We start from the raw sequence: 26162 nt of genomic DNA, 5'->3' as shown, positions 1-26162 counted from the left end.
TTGGGATTTCTCAGGGCCCCGAGCAGGCCCATTGGTAAATTGAAGTATGGTTGTCTAGTAAAGGGTAGGGGTCCCAAACTGAGCCTTTGTCCAGGGCTCACAAAAGGTAAACCTCATCCTGAATGTATCTGTGTACTAGTTATGATTTTTTTTTTTTTTCAACACCTGTACTTTACAAACTTTTTAATTGCAAGGTGAGATTTTATTTTTAACCTACATATTTTTTCTCAGCTCCAGGCAATCCAGTGTTTTCTGATAATCTGAATTAGATTACTTCTCTGTTTATTTTATGTAGCCTAATTTCTTTGTTGATCATGGCTGGAGTTCATTATTAAATCATACTTTTTGGAAAAATGTATGTTACCTTGCATATGCAGAGAACCTCATTCAGCTACAAGATTCATTTTAACAGCTAAAAAAATAAACTGCAGCTATTTCCATATCTTTTGGGTGAAACAAAATGGTTGTTCCCTTGCACTTGTAAAAAGTGTTTGTAAACAGGACACTGAGTATGTACCACTTTATTTTAATTAGATTGTGTCTTATTATGGGCCTGCATGTAAGTTACTGGACAGTAAATAATATATACTTGCCATCCCATCCTGAACAGCATGGAGTGTGGGTGCAGTTTTCAAACATTCTACTTTTTCAGGTTGTTCTTCAAATGAGAGTAATGCATAGCTTCATCCAACCTGGCCTCTTTCAGCTTATGAAACACCTACATTAGTAAAAAGATAAAACATAAATTCTCAACATTTCACTTCTCATACTACTATACTACTATAACATACTATGACAACCATCAGTTTAACATGAATATGAACTGCTAAACATTCCTATTTTTTACAAACCAACACTTTTAAAAAAAGGGCCCTATTTCTATATTACAAGTAAATGACAACATACATTTTAGTTGTGATATAAGGCATTTTTGTAATGAGAAATTCAGCTCTTTGTATTTTTTGTTTTCTTCTAAGAAGCGATTAAGTTGTTTTAGTTTCTCCACTTCCTCCCTCACTTCCGTACATCTTTGAATGTTTTTTTTTTTTTAAATTTGAGCTGAGATTCAGGCCCAAATTTACAAAGGCGAAAAACCGACTGTGCATAATGTGCGTGTTCAGTACGGCCGCACTCATCGTCAAAATAACGACCAATTTTATAAGATTAATTAGGTAAAGCAAGTGATTCCGCAATCAACCAATTTAAATACCCCTCACCGCAATTAGCGGTGGAGAATTACACACCTCTCACAATAAATAACGGGTTTGGTTCAACCCTGTGTGTGTAGCTACACAATCCAAAAGAAAATGAATGGCACACAAAGACCTCAGCCTGGTACAGATTTACATGCTTTTTTGTACTACATTAAGTTATTTTACTTTTTTTTTAAAGAAAATAATAATGATTTTGTAGCATTATTTTAAAAAATGTGCATTTATTTAAAGGAAAAAAAAACTTGGACCATGAAAGTGTTTGTGGGATAGAACATAATTTCTGCTATACATAGTTACCGTACACTTTACCTTACTTTAAATATAGTAGGCTGCTCACCTCTCATAAAAAACATTTGTCCTTGACTTTTGTCCTTTTTTTTCCAAGCTGGTCAGTGCTGGAATTTCCAGTAGGGCCTGTTAGTCTTTCTGTACATTTAATCCAGAAACGAATTCCTGTCCTATCCTTGACAAATAATGAAATAATCTTTGACCCCAGTTGGAGTTGTTGTTCTTGAGAGCCAAGCGTTGAAACAATCTGCAATAAGGAATGTAGGATTGTTCCTCTTAATTTAGAACATCTTGCAAACGTCACTATAGTGGTGACTTAGTGTTTGTAGACATTTTAAATGCATGTCACCCTGTGGTGTATGTGGCGCTTCACTATCATTATCTCATCTTGAAGCCGTGTGCTGTTGACTGATTTGTTAAACTTCTTTACCTTGACTATTTAAGGCATGTAACAAAGTTTGAAATGTCTTTTTTTCATTTTAACTTTTTAATACAATGAATTCAATAACATCGTCCCAATGTGATTCGTGATTCCTGACTAAAAAAAAAAAAACATGACAATGCTTTGATGTCATTATAGTTTGTCAGGTGGACGTGCTTAATGGACACAACATGGAGTTAGTGCTCTCACATCCCTCAAAAAGCCAATCAATTAGGTAACATCAATCGATGTGTCTGTACCGAGTACATTCTGCTGTATGCAGGATTCACAGTTACTACAAACTTTTACAATAAATTACTTTTGGTTCTGCTGTAACCTTCTACCATTTAATCTACAGCTTCCACTTAGCTCCTAACTCCCAAGACTGTCCCAGACGCACAAATCCCATTACTTATTTTCTGGGAAATTCATCATAGGATCTCATGCACTGCTGTTTCTCTGTTATTGTGCTGTAGATTTCACAAATCCAGACCTCATTTTAGTGACAAATAGCCACCAGATCCAATTACATAGAAGTAAGTTTCACCATGCTATTTCAATATTAACAGATCAGTTAGATTGTCACTAAACACAAGGGAGCCAATAAAGAGCAAATTAATGCTGTAGATGCCGTGCCCACAGTTTGTCTTGGCATAGTGCTGTACAGGAGTTGATAAAGCTGCTGGTAAGAATACCATCTTTCCTTAAATTCTCTTGTAAAGAGGAAATGTATGTTTCTTCTTTATGTAATTCAATGCAAGGCTTCTAGATGTGAACTTAATTACCCAGACAAGCAGTCCGATAATCCAAGTTTTACCCACGAAGAACTTTAAATAAGGTATGAGCAACTACTTTTTCATTTTGACCCATTGGGTATATTATTGAAATCTCAGTAACATCGTGATCCAAAATAAAAAGCAAAAGAAACATAAGGTTATATATATAAGCAATAAGGCACGACAGGGTGTGGGATATACTCTAATATCCATACGTTCCAGGTGCGTTCAAAGTCATGAGGCAAAGGCAATGTTTTAATTAGCAAAAAATATTTTTTATTAAATATCGTTACACCTGCCTGAATTTAGCCTACCTGAATTTAGCAAAAATAGTCTCTTAAAAAATATTTAATAATTAATTAAATAATTAAAAAAATAATTTCAGATGTTGAATTGAACATTGCCATTGAAAGTGCAGTTTTCATTAGTTACACTTTTTGTAATTCTTGGTTTATTCATTACATTTTAAAGTAAAATATTACTGCCCATTTTCATCATGACACAGCACAAATGAGCCTGCCTTTAAATCACACAGCACAAATATGTCTGCCTTTAAATCACGTAGACCCTTCCTCACAAGACCTGCAATAGTATCAGGTGAGAGTGCGTTTTTATTTTTATTTTTTAAATCATCCTTTGTTATCCGGGGTAGTAACAGGAGGTATCCATAATAGATTGCTACAGCTTCACAGTGGCGAGAAAGACGTTATTTGCATGGAATACCCGGTTACTTATCAAAATCAATGCAAGCTTGGTAACGTGAAGAACTACTGGACCAGTGTTAAGAAACAATTTTAAACGATGCAAGGCACAGCAGAAGACAGGATACCCTTGTACTTGGACACATTTAAAAGGTGTGGCAGGAACTGTTGAGATGAATTTATAAATGTTCAGCATCAGCTGTGAAGGGGGTGGGTCCAGTGACAGCAGGCAGGCAGGCCGAAGAACGGGCAGAAAACCCAAATATGATTGTTTTAAATGCATGATACATATTTAAATAGTATATAGTTCACATACATGTAGTTCCTTCAGATCTGTAGATCTGTGTAACCTTTTTCTGTACTGGAAACATCTAAATTATAATAATAATAATAATAATAATAATAATAAATAATAATAATAATAATAATAATAATAATAAGCTCTGTTTAAGTACAGTTATTCATGTTAAGTGCTGTTGGATTCTTTGATACATATTTGATACATATATCTTTGATCCATATTCCGCTGTTGTTGTTGTTGTTGTTGTTGTTGTTAACATGGCTGTTATTCTCAGTTTTAAAACTAATGCAGTAGTTCTGCACCTCTATTAGGTTATGGATTGTCTCAATAGCTACCTTAAATTGAGCCAGCTAGGTTTTGACGGCAGTTGCAGTCGGCTGTGTTTGATTGTAAAAATAATCCAATTCACGCTGCCAAGCAATAACACAATACAGTACATCAGCAGTGTTGCTTATAGCCTGGAATTAACTTTTTTTTTCTTTTATCTACACATCTTCCAAGTGAAAAATATATTTGAGAAATTTGTAGAAAATTAATTAAATGTAGAAATTGAACTAGCAAGGTTGGATAAGTGTCCACTCCCCTTGTAATAGCAATCCTAAATTAGCTTGGGTGTAACCAATCACCTTCAAAATCACACAACAAGTTAAATGGCCTCCACCTATGTTAAATTGTAGTGATTCCTGTGATTTCAGGATAAATTAATCAGTTCCTGTAGGTTTCTTCTGCTGGGTAGTGCATTTCAAAACAAAGACTCAACTATGAGCACAAAGGCACTTTCAAAAGAACTCCGGGACAAAATTGTTGAAAGGCACAAATCAGAAGATGAGTATAAAAAAATATAAAAGGCCTTGAATGTCCCTTGGAGCACGGTGTATGGCACCACCAAGACCCTGCCTAGATCAGACCACCCTTCTAAACTGGATGACAGAGCAAGAAGGAGACTGATCAGAGAGGCTACCAAGAGGCCAATGACAACTTTACAAGAGCTACAGACCAAGACTGGTCAAAATGTGCATGTAACAACAATGTCCCAAGCACTCCACAAATCTGGCCTGTATGGTAGGGTAACAAGAAGGAAGCCAATACTCAAGAAAGCCCACCTTGAATCCCTTTTGAAGTATGCAAGAAAAAAACACTCAGGAGATTCTGTAGCTGTGTGGCAAAAAGTTTTGTGTTTTGACGAAACTAAAATGGAACTTCTTGGCCTAAATGCAAAGTGTTATGTTCAGCGCAAACTCAACACAACGCATCACCCAAAGAACACCATCCCTACTGTGAAGCATGGTGATGGCAGTATCGTGTTATGGGGATGTTTCTCATCGGCAGGGACTGGGGCACTTGTCAGGATAGAAGGGAAAATGAATGGAGCAAAATACAGAGAAGTCCTTGAGGAAAAGCTACTGCCCTCTGCAAAAAAGCTGAAACTGGGACGGAGGTTCTCCTTTCAGCATGACAATGACCCAAAGCACACAGCCAAAGCTACACTGGAGTGGCTAAGGAACAAAAAGGTAAATTTCCTTGAGTGGCCCAGTTAGAGCCCCGACCTAAATCTAATCAAAGATTTGAGGCATGACTTGAAGATTGCTGTCCATCAATGCTCCCCAAGGAACTTGACAGAGGTTGAACAGTTTTGTAAAGAAGAATGGTCGGAAATGTTGCCAAATCTAGGTGTGCAAAGTTGGTAGAGACCTATCCCAACAGACTCACAGCTGTAATTGCTGCCGAAGGTGCTTCCACCAAGTATTAACTCAGGGGGGGTGGAGACTTATCCAATTATGATCTTTCAGTTTTGTATTTTATATATATATATATATATATATATATATATATATATATATATATACACACACATTTTTTTATTTTTTTTTTTCTCAATAAAAAACTTTTTTCCCCTTAACAGTGTGGAGTATGGTGTGTCGATAAGTGCAAAAAAAATCCTCATTTAAATGCATGAAACTCTGAGGCACTGACACAACAAAATGTGAAAAGTTCAAGGGGGTGTAGCCTTTCTATAGGGAGACATATATATCTCAAGTCAAACTAGTCATGCTTGGACTTTCAAGAATGTGTTAAATGTTCTTGCATTTTTTGTTCAAAGAAATAACATAGTAACATTGAATGCTCTCTTCAGTTTGACCCCAATTAAACTCCAGTAAACACAAAACGTACAAATCCTATGTCTGTCAAAACTCCCACTGGGGCACATGCTTGATAAAGTTAGCAACAGTACTTTAACTGAGCTTCTTTTATCTGTAATAGAGTTAGGAATTTAAGAAAGATTGAAGTGGTAGTCTCAGAAGCATACCAGAAACATATTTTGAATCAGAATGTGTTCTACTGTGTGAAAAAACAGCTGCAAACCAAATTATTTTTCTCACTTTTACATGTAAATGGATAATGCATAATAGCATTTGTATAATATATATATAGATTGAACAGAAGGATAGTGCGAATGGTAGAAAAAGTACCAAGGATAACTGCCAAAGAGATACAAGCTGAACTCCAAGGTGAAGTTACGTCAGTTTCCGCACCATCCATCGCTGTGCCCATCCTGAAAATATGACCGTCAGAAACAGAGGATTTGCAAGTCAAAGGATCCAGCTCCTATTCACTCCATTTCACTTAGTTTGTGAGAAAAGGAGCTTGAATGATTGTTTGGTGAAAAGCATAATTTTACGTAGCCGTTCTGTGCATAAGTGCATCTAAAAAAAATCTTAGATTTACAGATTTCCCTATAAAACTGAATGATTATGCCAACTAAAATTATTTTCCAGATGGGCCTAAATTATGCATAGGATTCAGTAAATTCAGCTTTGATGAACAACTAGTTTACAAGTATGTGTTTGTTCTTGTGTTTTAAACCTGCTGAAATTCATGGTAAACCAAGGTATATCTGTTATATATATATATATATATATATATATACACACTGTGTGTGTGTGTGTGTGTGTGTGTGTGTGTGTGTGTGTGTGTGTGTAGATATATGTTAATGTAAATGCATATGGTTTAATACAGTATTGTTGTTTGTAGAATGTGCAATTAGTCAGTATCACACTTACCTGTATTCTGACAAAATCTGCTGATTTGAGTATAATGACTTTTGATTGATTACTGTCTGATAAGCTAGTTCACTGTGTATTGTTTGTTTGGTATTGAAAAGTAAGCTACTTTGAGTCTGCACGTTGTTTATTCTGCCCTTTCATTTTAAGTTTTAAGCAATCATTCTTTTCAAAAGCGCCCACACAGGATAAGATTATTCTAAAGCTAATGTATATATCTATCTGGAATTCTATCCTGGACCATGTAAGTATAAAATAACTTTTTTTTATTATTCTTAGTTTTCAATTTTTTAAAAACAGTATTGGACAGGGACCCAATGAGTGCCTGTGTGTCTGAGGAAAGTAAAAGATATGTATTGTTAACAAAAACTGCCCTGTCAATATTACTCGCTGAGTCTGAGCAACATTTACACAGCTGATGTTGGAAAATGTTGGTGGCATTTTTGTCTGATTTCCTAGGTGAATATCTTAAGTAGTCAAGTGTTTTATATGGTATAAAGCTTCATTTTGGCTGCTTGCCTCTGGTGCTGGTGGTATTTTCTGTGCCTCCATCTAATTGGAAAAGTATTTTGACGTTGGATTTCTCAGATAGTTGCAGGGTCCTAGTTATCAGATAGTCATGCTGTTACGCTTAAGTCTCTCCAGAGAAATGATTGAACGTTCTGAAAGTCACTGGGCAGAGATTAGCATAGGGTGTAGAAGGTTGAATACATGAGAACTTTAAAAAACATTAGGCTTTGATATATATCTGGTCATCTGTCAAGGAGAGATATTATATTAACTTTGTGTTTTGTTTTCTGTTAGCTAATCAATAAATCGTAGCAGACGAAACATTGGGCAGCATAGGCTCTATGAATGCAGGCATTACAGTTTTATGAATAGCAATAAAAGACTCTTAAAAAATGTTTGTTGTTTTTTTTTTACTGATACGGTATTTTGTGTTGCAGAATGTTACACAGTTCTCTAACGTTTTCTGACACACCGCAGTTAAAAACGTGATCTTGCGTGAAATACAGAAAACATGTTGCAATCTATCACTTTTCCAGACTATTTAACTGCCTTATCAAAAGCAGGAAAATTAAACGATTGACTGGAACCCTAACATTTTGTCTTGAAAACTATACTCAAAATGTTATTTAAATTGTATTATACAATGTTTTCTTTTTGTTGTTGTTGCTTTATCTTTTAGAAGGAACGCCATTCACTTGGTGGGTTGGAAGAACAAATGAATTGCAAACATACTGGGGAGGTGCAGTACCTGGGAGGCACACATGTGCTTGTGGCCTTAAGGAAAATTGCATTGACACAAAACATTTCTGTAATTGTGATTCTGACAGAAATGAATGGTAATATTGCACTGTTCATAGAAAATGATATTGTTTTAAACATGTACTGTATTATATAATTCACATATGCATGAACTAAGCTTCTTTAAAGTTAAAATATATATTTTAACTTTAAATATTATTGTTTACCTCTTTTTCAATTTTATTTAGGACCAATGATTCAGGTCTTCTGACCTTCAAAGAACATTTGCCAGTTACTAAAATTGTAATTGGTGATATAAACAGAGCCAGTTCAGAAGCTGCTTATAAAGTTGGACTTCTACAGTGCAATGGTGACAGTAAGTGCCTTTATGGAGTTACTGTTAAAAACTGTGATGTATTCCTGTGATATAAGCCATGCAATATGAAAACCATGCTGTTTTTTTTACCTCAGTTGTCTTTGTACTACAATCTCAAAGGACCTTCTGCTTCAGCCACACAAGGGTAAAATGTGACATTCTTATGCAAATCCATTTGGGACAACCTAAAAGTATGCAAAACTGATACAGACAATTTTTCATATCAAGGTGAAACTGAATATAGCTGAGATCTGTACATATTTAAGGTAAATGCTTCAGTGTTAAAACCATGTTTTGTAGCATAATGCCCTTCACCACTCAAACCAAGGTTTCTGGATTCTGCCGATTAATCTTCATGAACCATGCCCAGAATTAAGATGGGGCAGTGCGTATCGCAGGATTTTGTTTTTTATTCAGCATTTGTATTTAGTTGAATATATTGTTATACTGTACAGCAGAGGTCTTCACAGGTCTAAATTAATCAACTCGACCGACCACAAACCCACAATCATTTACCCGACCCAATGTAAAATTCTTGTTTTAAGACCCGGATCCGACCAGACCCGAAAAAACTGTGGAACGCTTTTCCTTTCCCCAGCTTAGTATATGCACTGACTGGATACAGTATTAAAGCAGTGTGTTGTCTTTTTTTTTTTTGCTGAACTACAGACAATGTTTATTCCATCATGAACCTACACAGAGGACTGTAAAATATAATATATAATATGTTTGTGTAAAAGATGAATTGAAGTACAATCTCGTAAATGTGTAATTTTATTACAAACTTAACACAAGAGCAAATGGAATTGAGATGTAAAATGTTGTCCACAATAACAACAAATGATTCCCACAACGCAGACTTGCATTTTTCTTTGAGCTTTTGTTCATGGAATTTGTTTTTCTTTAGTTTTTCTTTCACGTCCTTCATAAACAAATCCATTACTCTGACTTTTTAAAGAATGATCTAAAAGAAACCCCTTCGATAATGGTCACGTGTCTGCTACTGTGCTCTGCAAGCCCTGTCATGTGCTGCTGGGGGAAGCCAGTCCACACAACAAGAATTATAAACAATGATTTTCAGTACCAAAGAGAGCCTCTTTAGTAGTAATTGACCGTTTGTGTATTACTGAGTAAACAAAAACCCAACCCGAGTGTTGTGTGACAATTTTGCATCCTGTTCGGTACGGTTTGGGTCTCGGGTCCTCGGGTCCGGGTAGACCCGTGAAGACCTCGACTGTACAGACCACCATGTCATTAACAAATAACCAGACATGTTTAATAGTTAATAAAAATAAAAAATAAAAATCTAAAATATTTTGTTTTTATGTCTATTTTTTTTAATGGATTATTTTCTACTCGTATCAGGCTTAAAGAGTTTAAAATAAATATAAATAAATAAGTAAATAAATCCTGGGCCAAGAGATTGAGTCGCACTTTGTCAGGTCATCATGAATATATGGGAATTCTGTATATATTTTGATATGACTATGCATCTTAAATGGCAGGGTAGTAATATACAGTGTATACTTGATGTATATCAACAAAAACCCTTCCACAATTGTACATGGGACTCAAAAGGATGCAATGCAATTCAGGATCTGAGCTCTGTGAAAGAATCCACTGTGACTATTCACAAAGAATGTAGTTGTTTTATTGAATTCAAGTCATATTTATACAAATGTTCTACACTGATGAGCAAACTTTTTTAAAAATATATCTAAAAGTTCTGTTAATAAGGCCTACTAATTCATTTTTGTGTTGTTGTTGTTCTTGTTTACTAAACAGAGAACTTTTGGAATGCAGCCTACTTCAATACAGAAAACTCCTACCTTCATTTCCCAACATTCCACGGTGAACTAAGTGCAGACATATCTTTCTTATTCAAAACCACAGCTTCATCTGGTGTGTTTCTGGAAAATCTTGGAATTAAAGATTTTATTAGGATTGAACTCAAATGTAAGTAAATGGTTAATAGTTTTTTATTTTTTTTTTAGCATGATCATTCAAATTATATGTATAATTACTGTTACTTTTACAACTAATAAAACACTGAATATGTAAGACCAAAAAGTACATTTTAAATACAGTAATCCGTCGCGTATCTGCCCGTCACATATCCGCCCTAACTGTTTATCCTCCATGATCATCCTCTTCAGCAACATTAGTTTGTTATTGAACAGACAAGATTAGTTCAGATATTGTAGATCCTGCCAAAGTTTTCATACACTGTTATATGTGCTTCGTACGCTGCCATTACTGGTAGTGTCTTGTCAGCTGTTCATTGTGTTGATATGTAAATAAATCCTGTTCGCCTGCAGGGCGTATCAACTTCAACCTTTGTCTCACTCTCCTCCCTGTCAGTCAGCAGCGAATGCATGCATCCTCAAGGCAGATGGCTACCTTGTCGCAAGCATTAATACCGTGTATCTTTCTAAATAAGGGATTTAATAAAAGCTGACTCTCAAAACAATAATTGTGTGAATGTAGTAATTGTTACAGCTGTGTATAATGGTATTTAAAAAAGTGTTCATTCATCTGACTTTTTACATATCCATCCATACTCTGGTCACACCACAGTCAGACATGCAACGGATTACTGTATACAATTCCCCAAAGTACTCCAAACAAAGCAGTAATGGACACAAAAACCATGCTTGGAAAATGACTCTGCCTGTAAGAAGGATTAGGCCTTTAAGAATGAAAAGTGCTCTCAATAGCATCACAAACATCTTTAGCATGGTGTTGCTAGTTAATGTTAAAAATTGCAAATATGAGTAAATGTACTATTTCTGTGCCAGCTATCCTACTCAGATAGTCTTTCGGGCTAGAAATGGTTATTTTGCACAGAACTAAACTGTATGTGTGCAGTGCAGTGATACTTTTCAGAGCTCCCTTGTTTCTGTTCTCTTTTCCTGCTTGCGTCCTGTTCCCTTAGTCTTAGTCTGAACTCACCAATGAGAAACAACTGGCCAAAAATATTATTATTATTATTATTATTATTATTATTATTATTATTATTATTCGCATTAGCATTAGCATTTTCAATTTTGAGACAGCAGACTAGATCAAATAGGCAAATACAAACCGCATACTTAAAAAAAAAAAATAAATCTTCCATGATGTATTTGAAGCCATCGAACTCATTAGTCATGAATCTGGTGAAGCATGAATAGGTCTTAAAGGTTGAAACACTGGTACAGGGATACATGTCTGTTGTGCCTCTGCTGACTTTCATTCCTTGAATTAAATTTGAGCAGTTTTAAAAGCACCTCAAAGGAAATATGTTTAAATACTACAACCTATACTGATTTTGGTATCCTTCTCTACAATATTGCTGTTGTGCCTGTGGATTCAGTAATAATCAGTACATTTCAATGGGGAAAAGGATATTGTAAAGTCCAGAAATGTATCCTTCTTATAAACAACCTACAACAAGCTTAAAAATCATAAATGTCTAGTAATCTTTATTCAAGAGCTGCTATCTGTGTATCTCTGTATCTGCGCAGCTCTTTATTCAAGAGCTGCTATCTGTGTATCTCTGTATCTGTGCAGCTGTTTATTCAAGAGCTGCTATCTGTGTATCTCTGTATCTGTGCAGCTCTTTATTCAAGAGCTGCTATCTGTGTATCTCTGTATCTGTGCAGCTGTTTATTCAAGAGCTGCTATCTGTGTATCTCTGTATCTGTGCAGCTCTTTATTCAAGAGCTGCTATCTGTGTATCTCTGTATCTGTGCAGCTCTTTATTCAAGAGCTGCTACAAGTTCACCTCAGATGCAGATGATGCTGATCAGCAGTTTTGCAATGTTACTGTAGATCACTACCGAGAATCGGCTGTTGACAATCATTTAGATTCAAGTATTCACCGAAAGAGAAAGGTGGAAATGCAGAGCAGTACTGGGACTGCTTTACTTGCAAAGAAACAAAAAACAGTAACTTCCTGTGGCAAAGTGGCTAGTGGAGGGGAACAGGTATAGCGGTGATGCGATGCAGGAGTGACAGGCAGACAACGATTTCCAGTGAAAAGGTGCTTTTATTTATAATCCAGGTCTGGTGACCGTTAAATAATAAATCCCCGGCTATACACAACAATGTGTAAAGCACGGGGATAGCAATAATAGGACACAGTCCCGAACAAAACGAACACACGGTCACCAGTCCTGGGTGAGTGCAGACGTGCTTGTGGTGGGTGAAGACACTGTATTTCGTGACGGTTCCGTGCAGTGGTGATCCGGATTGTGCTGACCCTGGTCGACAGCTCCGGATAGGTGAGTTAACTGTCTGGTGGTGCAAAACGCAGACAATTACAAAACAAACACAACACGCAATTCCTCTTTACAACGAGAGCTCCTCTCTCGATCCTTCTCTCTCCAAGCGTTTAACCCAAACGAAGGAGAAGACCAGCGTTACCCTGGCCCCTATATGTAATCCCGCATGATATCTAGGTAAACGGTTGCAGCTGCCTTATTACTTGCAGCTGCCTCTCGTTTACCTCTCAAATCAATACGGTCTTACAACAGAGTCGCGCTTCCCTCCAGGCTGACCCACTTCCCTGACCCGGAAACGAACTGTCAGGCCAGCCCTTCCAGATACTTCTCCTCCCGTTCTTTAGCGCCCTCACAGGTTGGGAGGAAGATTCATCACCAGAACTCATCTTTCCGTCACATATCCCACCGCTCAGAGTGGAGCCGAAGGAACACTCGGCTAAATCTACCCCCCATCCCCCCCTCCCGGGAAAAATAATCCGCATTTTGGTGGTCTTTCCCCGCACGGTGTACCATGTGGTACATGAAGGGCTGCAATGCCAGATACCACCGAGTTATCCGGGCATTGCTGTCCTTCATTGTGCTTAACCACTTGAGTGGGGCGTGGTCTGTGACCAGATCGAATGAGTGTCCCAGCAGGTAGTATCGTAAAGAGTGAGTAGCCCATTTAATGGCCAAACACTCTTTTTCGACTACGGAGTAGTTGCGTTCCCGAGGTAACATTTTTTTACTGAGGTATAATATCGGGTGCTCTACTCCAGCTACTTTTTGGGACAAGACTGCACCCAAACCTACATCCGATGCGTCGGTGTGGAGGATGAATCTCTTGGTGAAATCCGGTGTGATAAGAGTGGGGGCCTGGCAAAGTGTACGCTTAATAGTATCAAACGCTCCCTGACACTCAGCTGACCATTTAATTAAATTTGGAGCACTCTTTTTGGTGAGGTCGACTAACGGGTTAACCACTGTGGCGTACTCGGGGATGAAGCGGCGGTAATAACCGGCTAAGCCCAGTAGTGACCTCACCTGAGTCTTGGTTTTGGGGATCGCTGCATCAACCAAAGCCTGGATTTTGGTGACTACAGGTCTCACCCTTCCATTCCCCATTAAAAATCCCAAATATTGAGTCTCTGTTTTGGCAAACGCACATTTCCTCAAGTTAGCTGTCAGCCGGGCTGCCCTTAGAGACTGAAGAACGGCTGCAACCCTAGCCAAATGCTCTCGCCAGGTGGAGCTGTATATCACCACGTCATCAATATACGCTGCTGCATATTCATGATGTGGGCGTAAAACCTGGTCCATCAGTCTCTGAAAGGCAGCGGGCGCACCATGTAGCCCAAACGGCATGGTTTTAAAGTGGAACAGCCCTTCTGGTGTTGAAAATGCGGTTTTCTCTCTGGAGCTGCGGGTTAAAGGGATTTGCCAGTATCCCTTCGTCAGGTCCAGAGTGGAAATAAACCTCGCTTTTCCCAGTCTGTCTAAAAGTTCGTCGACCCGAGGCATGGGATATGCATCGAACTTAGCAATAGCGTTCACCTTTCTGAAATCCACACAGAAGCGGTTGGTGCCGTCTTTCTTAGCCACTATGACGATCGGACTGCACCACTCGCTCCTGGAAGGCTCAATCACCCCAAGCTCGAGCATATCCCATACCTCTTTGCGAACGCCACTTCGTCGACTTTCCGGGATCCGGTACGGTCTCTCTCGCACTGTGACACCTGGTGGAGAGATAATGTCATATTCAACTAAGTTTGTTCTGCCGGGCACGTCAGAAAAAACATCGCTGAACTCCTCAATAAGCTTACGCAGCTCTCTTTGCTGATCCGGAACCAATTGTTCCCCCATAGAAATCGTTCTTGTGCTCGGGGTCTCTGGACAGGGACCTAAATCATCCTCCATATTGCCTGGGGCTATAAATAAGACCTCCCTTGCCTGCCAGGGCTTTAATAAATTGACATGATAAATTTCACGTTCATTTCGGCGATCGGGCTGTCTAATTTCATAATTTACTTTCCCTATAGCCCGAATCACCTCATACGGCCCCTGCCATTTAGCACACAGTTTCGATTCAGATGAGGGAAGTAGCAGCATTACCTTGTCCCCTGGTCGAAAGGTTCGAATCCGTGCATTTTTGTTGTAATGCTGCTGTTGTCGGTGCTGAGCCGATCTGAGGTTGTCTTGGGCCAAACGACCGACCAAATCCAGCCGATCTCGTAGTAGGAGCACATACTTCACTACATTTTTAGACGAGCCTTTGTGCTCCTCCCACCCCTCCCTCAGCAGGTCGAGAATGCCGCGAGGCTGCCGGCCGTACAGGAGCTCAAAGGGGGAGAACCCCGTTGAACTCTGCGGCACTTCTCTCACCGCAAAAAGGAGGTAGGGAAGAAGCGATGCCCAATGTTTCTGCTCCTGTGTTACAAATCGCCTCAGCATCGACTTTAAGGTCTGATTAAAACGTTCAACCAAACCGTCCGATTGTGGATGATAAACGGACGTCCTGATGGGACGTATTTTTAATATTTTGTACACCTGCTGTAACGTATTGGACAAAAAATTGGTTCCGTGATCCGTCAAAATCTCCTTGGGGATCCCTACTCTAGCCATAATCTGCGCTAACTCGGTGGCTATTGCAGCTGCACTAGTGGACCTCAATGGAACTGCCTCTGGGTATCGCGTTGCATAATCCACCACTACTAATATATGCGTATACCCAGAGTCAGAAGGTAGCAAAGGGCCCATTATGTCCATTGCAATGCGCTCGAACGGAGTGGAAATAATCGGCAGTGGGACCAAAGGAGCGGGGCGCACTCGACCTGGCGCTACTCGCTGGCAGTCTGGGCATGTGGCTACATATTTCGACACATCAGTATGAAGACCGAGCCAATAGAATCGAGCCAATATTCGCTCCCTCGTCTTCTCGGCTCCGAGGTGCCCCGCAAAAGGGATATCATGCGCCAGCCTCATGACCTCGGTCCGACAAGACGGGGGAACCAATAATTGTGTTACAGGCTGTCCTGTGCCCGCGGCTAGGTTTACCCTATATAGTAATTGCCCCTTTATACTGAAATGTGGATATACTAGCGGCCCAGCGCCATCAACATCCTTACCTTCAATGGACCGGACCTGCCCCCAAGCGTGCACCAGTGACGGGTCGTTCTTTTGGCCCCACACTAGGTCCGCGCTTGAGTACCACGGGTCCGGTATATTGAGAGGGGCTGGAATAACCTCTGCCCTAGTCGGCCCAGTAACCTCGCTCTCTCGGTCGCACTGCGTTCCCACTCCCTTCGACTGGCGTTTGTTACCATTACAGCACTCTCCCACCAGACCCCAGCCTTGTCTCAAAGACGCTCCCTCCCATTTCGCGGTCCGTCTCTCCTTATTTGTTTTTCTAGGACGGAACAGAGGGGAAAACATTTCAGGATGAAAAGGAAACACATCACCAATCCGTTCCTTTTTCCCTTTTTCTGCCACGTTTACGTGTGTGGCTGAGACTGCCATTATTTGCACCAATTCTTTGAATTTTGGCCAGTCTCGGCCCAGAATAACTGGGTGCGGCAACCTTTCCGCCACCCCGACTACAAGGTGACGTTTTATCGGTCCTACCGATAAATATACTTTTAGGGTGGGGTATGCCGCCGTGTCTCCATGGATACAGGAGATGGCCACCTGACCTTGTGGCCGCCACGACATACCGCCCAAGAGAGCTGTCCTGATCAAGGTTTGCTCACACCCTGTGTCCACTAACGCGTGGGTTTTCACATTCCCTAAAACCACGTCAATCAGACAGGGCCCCTCCCAACCGTTTTCCCCCTGCTTACCCGTTCCAGGTGTCCAGTTGCATGCAGCCACGTCACACTCCATAGCAGCGGGGCATGACCTGGCCCTATGTCCTGGCTGGTTACACCTAAAACAGAGTGGAGGGACAGAGGGGGCATAGGTTAAATATCTGTCCCGCTGCTGGTAGGGCAACGGGGCAGGGGCAACACCTCTACCCCAGCTGGGGGCCATCCTCGGTCTCCATGGGGGGGAGGCAAGGGGGCCCAACGGGGTCGGCGGTCTGGGAGGTCTGGGTGCCGGGACCGAGGGTGATGGTGGTGGTGTTGGAGGAGAGGGAGGGAGAGGTTGGTTCCTGAGCAGGGCAGGGGCTGACAGGATCCCGACCCGGGCTGACGTCAAAGAGTCCTCAAAATCTTCGGCCAATTTGACCGCCTCCTCCAGGGTGTCAGGGTTGTGGCGCCGTACCCACGCCTGAGTTTCGGCGCCGACCACATGGCAGAATTGTTCCACCACAATGGCTTCCCCCATTTGTTGAGCGGTCTTCTTCTCTGGGGTCAGCCAATGGACCATGTGGTCGCACAACCGCTGTGCCACCACCCTGGGGCGTGTCTCCGGGGCTCTCCGGTACTCGCGGAACCGCGTCCGGTGGGTCTCCGCGGTGATGTTGAGACGACGGAGGATAGCCTGCTTGACTAGGTCATAGTCAGTGGCGTACTGGTCGCTCAGGGCTTGGTAAGCTGCCTGCGCTTCCCCGACCAGGCAAGGTCCTAGCTGGCTTGCCCAGAACTCCCGAGGCCATCCCGCCGCGGTTGCCAGCCGCTCGAACGCCACCAAAAATGCCTCCGGATCATCCTCCGCCGTCATTTTCATGGCCCGTGCCTTCGGGGCCGACATCAATGATGTTCCGGTAGGGGTCGCTCCTGCAGCAACGATCAGCCCTACCCGTTCAATGAGCGCCGTATAGCGCTCCTCCCTCCGTCTCTCCTCTGCATCCCGTCTGGTCTCCAGTGCCTGCAGCAGCTCCGCCAGCGCGTTGCGGTCCATAGTCCCGTGTTCTGACACCACGTGTGGCAAAGTGGCTAGTGGAGGGGAACAGGTATAGCGGTGATGCGATGCAGGAGTGACAGGCAGACAACAATTTCCAGTGAAAAGGTGCTTTTATTTATAATCCAGGTCTGGTGACCGTTAAATAATAAATCCCCGGCTATACACAACAATGTGTAAAGCACGGGGATAGCAATAATAGGACACAGTCCCGAACAAAACGAACACACGGTCACCAGTCCTGGGTGAGTGCAGACGTGCTTGTGGTGGGTGAAGACACTGTATTTCGTGACGGTTCCGTGCAGTGGTGATCCGGATTGTGCTGACCCTGGTCGACAGCTCCGGATAGGTGAGTTAACTGTCTGGTGGTGCAAAACGCAGACAATTACAAAACAAACACAACACGCAATTCCTCTTTACAACGAGAGCTCCTCTCTCGATCCTTCTCTCTCCAAGCGTTTAACCCAAACGAAGGAGAAGACCAGCGTTACCCTGGCCCCTATATGTAATCCCGCATGATATCGAGATAAACGGTTGCAGCTGCCTTATTACTTGCAGCTGCCTCTCGTTTACCTCTCAAATCAATACGGTCTTACAACAGAGTCGCGCTTCCCTCCAGGCTGACCCACTTCCCTGACCCGGAAACGAACTGTCAGGCCAGCCCTTCCAGATGCTTCTCCTCCCGTTCTTTAGCGCCCTCACAGGTTGGGAGGAAGATTCATCACCAGAACTCATCTTTCCGTCACACTTCCATATTCCAAAAGTCCACTGAAAACTGTGAAGCACGAAACACATTATTTTTTGACCTGACAGAGGCATTTGTTTGCACAAATATCCCTCTTGAAAAACTGGACAACCAAACGTTACATAAATTCTTCAGACTGAGTGTAGCAAATGGTGGAGTGATTCCTTCATCAGCCCAGCTGAGATGTGAATACTTCCTAAAGTTGCCGAGTATCACAAGCAGGAATTATGGAATTGGTAAAACAGTCTGGTTGCTTGTCAGTGGTCACTGACGTGTCGACTGATGCCCAAGGTCAGTATGAGTTGCACATTGTATTTGTTTTGCAAGACCTACATGGTGAACATGCACCTGATGTACTGGTACTGAAAGCTGTACTGCAGATACACTTTACCTACAGGCTGTTAATTACAACCTTGCTTCACAAGCTATTGTAAAGTGCTTGAATAACTTTGACATTGATTTTGATGATGCCAATGTATTTATATTTGATGTTTAAAAAACTAATGCTAATCTGAGCACATAATTTATAAAATAGTTCCGTGCAAATTCCGCGAAATACAATACTTTACCCATGACACTGCCATGAATTTTAAAGAAAATTCTGAGATTTCACAGAGCCTTATGTATAATGTATGACAGTATAATCTTTATTTCCAAGCACTTTTATCAAACCTTTATTAGCGTTTAAATTTTAGGTACAATATTTAATATAGGAATAAGTACGGACAAAATCACATGCCATAACTGACCGAAGGCAGAATATCAATAAAGAAATTAAAGAAATTAACCTTTCCGGCTTCGCTGTGTCAAAGTGGCAATTGTACTGATAATTCTAAATGCACAACCTTAAGCAGATCATTGAGCTTGTTTTACGTCCTTAATAGTGAGTTCATAAAGCCTCTGATTTGCACAGTGTGATGTATTATTCAACAAGCATTTTGTTTAGTATATTGAGAAAAAATAAAAAAATAAATTGTGATTGTGTATAGCTGGATAGTTAATTGCAGTAGCAATTTACATTTTGAAGATAAACACTAAATTAGAGTTGTTAACTGATTCATATAATCATTTTGACTGTTAGCTCCTTCAGAAGTAACTCTTTCGTATGACGTGGGAAACGGTCCCTTTGATGTAATTGTGAAGACACCGAGACATTTAAATGACAACCAGTGGCATTATGTGAAGGCTGAGCGGAATGTAAAAGAAGCTTCACTTCAAGTGGATCAACTTCCAATAAGGACTCAGAAAGCTCCTGCTGATGGACACATTCACCTACAACTCAACAGCCAGTTATTTGTAGGTAAGAAATAATTTCACTTTCAAGTTTATGCAAGATGTGATTGTTTCTGAACCACTGCCTTGAAATTTGGCAGCCCTCCAATACATAAATTATATTAGAAGCTCCCTCACTGAATAGCTATTCATGCTGTATTATAGTAGACATATAGACAGATAGATTAGTAACAATCAGGTCATGGTTGCTCAGCGGTCTTTGGAACTCTCTTCCAATGGCTGTACCTCCCAAGAGTCACATGTTTCATGGAGCTAGCTCAAAAAACAATTCCTCTGTTCAGCTGTGGCACAAATGTATTATTTAATATTAAAAAATAAATACATAAATAAATAAAAACAATACACCTTTCCCATGAAGTAGGACATTTGATTTACTAAATCCATGAATTACTGCGATATATTGTTATTAGGTAGAAATTCATTTAGGAACCATTTCAGGCTTGAAAGATTCACTGACAATTGATAATAAAGCACATTTATCACTTGGATTTATTTAACCATTAACCCACCTCCCTGAATGCACACATTTTAAAGATGGCTTATGTTGGTAAATATGATGAATATTGCATGAAATAAAATTAAAATACAATGTTTGGAGTGGTTGTTGATTACCTCATTCCGAATGTATCATTATTTAGTGTTTGTGCAAAACTAAACAATAATGTGGTTCAATGGGCAAATCATATTGTACATATTTAAGAGGCTGTGTAGTCCAGTGTTAAAGAAACAGGCTTGTAACCAGGAGATCCCCAGTTCAAATCCTTCTGATAAACAAAAGCCATAATTGTTCTACACAGGTAATTTTTCAAGAAAAGATACTGTATAACCAAATTGTGATGTAGTCACTTTGTATCCTTGTGACATAAATATAATGAGTTCTGGTTGTAAATCTCCCTTCCGCCCTGTGAGGGCGCTAAGTAGCAAAAGGAGAAGTCTTTGGACAGGCTGGCCTGACAGTTCATTTCCTGGGTTGGGAAGTCAGTCAGCCTGGAAGAAGGCAAGACTCTGTTGCAGAAACGTATTGACCCAGAAGGTAAACGAGGTAGCAGCTGCTGGCAATAAAGACAGATGCAGTAGCTTACCAAGGGGTCCTGTGTGATAGCATAAAGAGGCCGGGGAATCGTAATTCTTTTTGATCGCTTGGTGTTGAGTTATAAACTGGAAGGATCTTGTGAGACGCAGAAAGAAAAGCATACTTAAAGTATTCTTGAGTGTTTGTTTGTTTTTTTGTGTTGTTAGTAATTGTCTTGTTTGTATCACTAGATGGCTAAACACGAATCCGGAGCTGCCGCCAATGGCCAGCACAAAAAACGGATCAACACTGCACTACAGTCAAAATTAACAGTGTTATCACAATTTGTTCACCACTATAGCACATATTATATTGTACTACACCACCATTGTGTGTATTAGTACTGTGCTTATTATATACGAGACTGCAATCCTTTTTCACCACGGTGCAATACACATTGTTGTGTACTGCAAGCTCTCAATACATCAGACCATTGGATTATAAAAATAAAATAACCCATTTCACCCATACTTTGTTGTCTGTTTGTTCTTTGGATTACTGCATCAGCACCGCACCTGCTATACACCATCTACTAATTACCACTTTGTCACAATCCTCTACAAACAAACATCTGCGGCTTTGTATGACTCACAATGTCAGAGAAGGTCCATAACAAAAGTCCATATAATCAAATGTATTTAAGTGAAGTGGAATTCTCTGCACGCAAAAGATATCTCACGTGATGGTGTTGATTTCCTTGCAGGAGGCACTGCTTCGAGGCAAAAAGGATTTCTTGGATGTATCCGTTCATTGCAGTTAAATGGAATAACACTTGACCTTGAAGAGAGAGCCAAGATTACCCCTGGTGTAAAATCTGGTTGTCCAGGACATTGTAGCAGCTATGGTAGTCTTTGTCACAACAAAGGAAAATGCATTGAAAAATACAATGGATTCTCATGTGACTGTAGCTACTCAGCTTTCTCAGGGCCATTTTGCAAGAAAGGTAACAAGACACTATATATATATATATATATATATATATATATATATATATATATATATATATATATATATATATATATCACAGTAATAACACAAATTAAAACATTATAGATATTACTTTATCTTTTTTCCCTTTAAAATGGGGAAATTTTAAATCCATAACATAATTTTCAAGATAATTTGTGTATAGTTATGTACAGTGTTTGTCTTTTTCTTAAGGTTTTCTTAAAATGAATAACTTGTCTGTGTTTGTTTCTGTTATTCCAGAGGTCGCTGCATACTTCAAGAGTGGAACGTCTGTGATGTATACATTTAAGGAGCCTTATGAGATGAATAAAAACTTGAGTGCTCAGTCATCTTCCATTTACTCCGATGTAACTCTTAGAAGTGAGAATATTTATTTTAGCTTCCATACAACCCAGACACCAAGCTTACTATTATATGCAAGCTCCTATTACAAGGAATATCTGGCAGTTACGCTGAATAAAAATGGTGAGTTCATTTATTTTATTTTTTGTAGAAAAATAGAAAGATACCATACCTGATGATCCCAAACCAGCATGTGTGCGTGCTTGTGTGGTGCAGAAAGAGCAAAAGGGAAAAATTTACAGACTACATGCCATCTTGTCTTGGCATGGAGAACTATCAATTTCTATTCTACCAAATATCATATTGATATACTTCATCACCAGTAGTCACCCAGAGTCTACAAGTGTCTAAAGCAAGATGCTGCAGTATCAGAAACCACACATCTTTCAAAGTCTAAAATATGCAGGTTTGTAGGGCTTTTTACAGATCACATCAATCAAGGGTTTGAAATTAAGTGAAATTTGTTCATTGGGCAGACCATTTCTTTTGTGCCAGTAAACATCACATCATAGGAATAACTTATTACACAATCTCAGCATGTATTGAGACCCTAATTACTATAAGGCAAAGCTACTTCTGAAACTTTGAAATATGAACGGTGCCTGATACCTCCAGGGATATTCAAACATCTAGCAGAATCCATGTGCAGGGGTTACGGCTGTAAATGGAAAAAATTGCAGAAGGTATGAACATGGTGGCAAATAAAGGCCAGCTTGCTTGACAGTTGCAGTGTACATGCACCCATGACTTACCAATTAGGGGATAAGCTCACCACCATTGTGAAATCTCTCCTGGCATATCAAAGGACTCTGTACTTTCTGTGGCAGCTGTCAGAATTTAATTCAGGAGCATTGTTTTATTTCACTTCTGAGAGAAAAAAAAAATGCTCACTCAAATGTGACAGGCAATGAAATTAACAATTCTTTTTACAAGAAACAATAAAACTGTGTGATTGTGAAGCCTGAGTTGGCTACGCAAACTCTGATTGATTGCAGGAGTATCTTTCTTTTTGCAGGTGTATTCTTGAACCAGTAATTATGTTAGCTTGTTAAGTTGCTCTGCTGCCAGGGAATACAGAACTGCAAGAAGAAAAAATGTACCAGTATTTGTTTTCTCCAAAATGTAGCATATTAAATGTTCATCCAATCAAGCTCAAGAGGAGCATCTGATTTGCATCTTTTTTTTTTAAATGTTATACTGTGATAAGCTATGCCTTCTGCACACTGATTGTTATTGTTTGATATACAGTACATTATTTTCTTCTTTTTAGAGGTTTCTTAAAAACAGCAGCCTTGGATGTCAAACTTCCTTAAGGCATAAACTAGGTTGGCTAAACATGTTTGAAAATGTGGGGAATAAAATATTGGACATAATTTCTTACAATTTCAGGCCATTCATTCCCATAAGATCCCCCCTCCATTAACACAGTGTTTTTATTAATGAACTAACTTCATTGATAACATAGGAGGTGTTGGTATTTAATGCTCTGATTAGTTCATTAACAAGATTATTTGATTTAAGAAACCATGTCAAGCTATACAGTCATATACTGTTACTGTTCATTACCTAATTACAACCGTTCCCAGCCTCATATTAAAAGAAAAACAAGTGTTCACTTATTTTCTATAGGTTGTGTCTGTTTAATAATCATTTAAGTGAAAGGTAGTGTATGACTATGACATAACAAAGCTTTATCAGGCTGTGGCAAAGCGCCCGCCCCTGTGTGTATTTTGTGTTGTATGTTGTGTGTTAATGTTGGTGTGTAGTCATTGGTACACTGGGTATAAATGGGTCTGTGTAACACAGTGTTTAAAATGTATATTTGTATTTAGGCACGAGGATTGCACAGCACTTCACATGCAAGTAAAAAGTAATAATATGTGAGCACGGGGAATTGCACTTTATTAATTCACGTGCAGTTGTACCGCGACTCCAATTGAATGATTGATTAGAAATCGAGTCTCGCTACAGCTGCATAAAAGCAGCATGTTTTCACTCACTCAGGGCTGTGTGTTCGGTGAGTGGAGAACGGGATTGGAGACAGAGGAAATAATAATTGGAATAATAATAAGTTAAAATATCAGCTCACTATGTTTGTCCATGTAATTTGTCTCTTTAATTTGGCTACGAGTGCCGTGTCCTGTGTCTTGTTTGTCTTACAGCCATTTATTTTCTGTCTGTCTGTTCATTATTAAATGCTGAGCAAGACCATTCGCTCAGCTTCACCAAACTCCACCTCTGTTGTTTATTTCCTGGTTCCTGGTTTCTGGTCTGATGTCACCCACAGCAGCCGTCTTTGTGACACAGGCACAGAAACCAAAGTTGATAGTAACCAAGAATTGACCTTAACCAAGATTATCTTAACTAGGCTTCACATATTTTGTAATTGATTTGAAAATAAATAAAGGTGTTCAAGTATAAATTACAGAAAGAAAGAAAAAAATGCTACGTGGAGCATGGACCATTTCACGTGTTGCTTGTAGTTAATACAAGCTTACAGAAACATCAGATATGTACCAACTACGATGATGAGTAACCTCACAATACATTTGTTTGTGTGTTTTGTGTTGCCTTCATATGAATTGCAAGACAAAAAGTATTGTTTATAAAAGGTGCATTCATTATTTCAAGAAATTTTGACATAGTCCCTCATAAAAAATTAATTCTCAAACTGAACGAAGTTGGGATTTAAGGAAACACATATACATGGATTATTGAGTGGTTAACATGTAGAAAACAGAAAGTACTGATTAGAGGAGAAACATAGGAGGAGTTGCAAACACTGTTGCAGCAGCAAAGGTCATTTAAAACAATCTAAATCAAAAAGATTCAGAACTGGGCAGACACATGGCAAATGGCTCAGGAAATAAAAATGGGCATTATATCATATGGGAGATACTGAAATTCAAGAAGGAATCTATGAAAAAGACCTAGGAGTTTTTGTTAACTCAGAAATGTCTTCATCTAGACAATGTGGGGAAGCTATAAAAAGGCCAACAAGATGATCGGATACATAGTGAAAAGTGTTGAATTTAAATCAAGGAAAGTAACGTTAAAACTTTACAATGCATTAGTAAGACCTCATCTAGAATATTGTGTTCAGTTCTGGTCACCTCACTACAAAAAGAGTGCAAAGAAGAGTGACCAGAATTATTCTGGGTTTAAAAGGCATGTCATATGCAGACTAGCTAAAATAATTGAATCTATTCAGTCTTGAACAAAGAACACTACGCGGCGACCAAATTCAAGCATTCAGAATTCTAAAAGGTATTGACATTGTCGACCCAAGGGACTTTTTCGACCTGAAAAATGAAACAAGGACCAGGTGTCACAAATGGAGATTAGACAAAGGGGCATTCAGAACAGAAAATAGGAGGCACTTTTTTACACCGAGAATCGTGAGGGTCTGGAACCAACTCCCCAGTAATGTTGTTGAAGCTGACATCCTGGGATCCTTCAAGAAGCTGCTTGATGAGATTGTGGGATCAATAAGCTACTAACAACCAAACAAGCAAGATGGGCCGAATGGCCTCCTCTCGTTTGTAAACTTTCTTATGTTCTTAAATAGTCAATATTTAAACTGTACAGTGTGTCTTGATGTATGTCTATGTGTGATATGCATATCTGAGGGGTAGGAACAAGAACTACATATCATTAAATAGTGTTACAGTAATACTTCAATACAGGTCTGCTCTATTCTGTTCTTAGGCCATTTACAAATCAAGTATAAGCTTCATAGTAACAAAGATCCAGAAATGTTCAGGATCAATTTCCGAAACCTGGCAAATGGACATCCTCACGAAGTTAAAATTGATAGAGAAGGAGACAATCTTTCTGTACAGGTAATACATTGTATTGTACTATTGCATTTTCTTTGTTGCAAATGATTTAATGAGTTATGTGTGCTTACTGTTTCTTATTGGTAATACCTTGATATTGAGAGAACCCCCTACAATTAATGATGAAGAGTGGGTTTATTCAAAATAATGTGAATACTAGAATTGTCAGACAACCGATCAAGTTATTAATGTGCACGGTTAAGTTTTTTTTTTTTTAATTAATGGGTGCTGTATTTTTGTTTGTTTATTTATTTATTTATTTATTTCAGATTGACCAGCATCCCAGAGAAGAATTTAGTCTATCATCTGATTTTGAGTTTAATGCCATCAAATCTATCATCCTTGGAAAAATCTTTGGTAAGTAAATTTACAGTTGTTATATTTCTTAGAAACCAACTGCTCTTGTCTGTTTCATCAGTGAGAAACACATCT

The 26162-nt window shown here is 39.5% G+C and overlaps 1 protein-coding gene across 1 annotated transcript in view; it reads left to right on the top strand.

Moving 5' to 3' along the window:
- The window catches only part of LOC121315867 (contactin-associated protein-like 5), a 111986-nt gene that overhangs the window by 75971 nt on the left and 9853 nt on the right, over window positions 1-26162 (top strand). Inside the window, exons 14-21 of the mRNA XM_041250411.1 lie at window positions 7953-8109; window positions 8260-8387; window positions 10173-10343; window positions 19297-19515; window positions 21284-21523; window positions 21790-22014; window positions 25600-25733; window positions 26000-26087. Coding sequence (XP_041106345.1) covers window positions 7953-8109; window positions 8260-8387; window positions 10173-10343; window positions 19297-19515; window positions 21284-21523; window positions 21790-22014; window positions 25600-25733; window positions 26000-26087 — 1362 coding nt within the window. The remainder of the gene's footprint in view (window positions 1-7952; window positions 8110-8259; window positions 8388-10172; window positions 10344-19296; window positions 19516-21283; window positions 21524-21789; window positions 22015-25599; window positions 25734-25999; window positions 26088-26162) is intronic.

Source organism: Polyodon spathula, chromosome 1, assembly GCF_017654505.1.
Source record: "Polyodon spathula isolate WHYD16114869_AA chromosome 1, ASM1765450v1, whole genome shotgun sequence".
Taxonomy (NCBI): domain Eukaryota; kingdom Metazoa; phylum Chordata; class Actinopteri; order Acipenseriformes; family Polyodontidae; genus Polyodon; species Polyodon spathula.
Note: the sequence above shows the minus strand (reverse complement) of the source record. Positions and strands in the feature narration are given on the sequence as shown.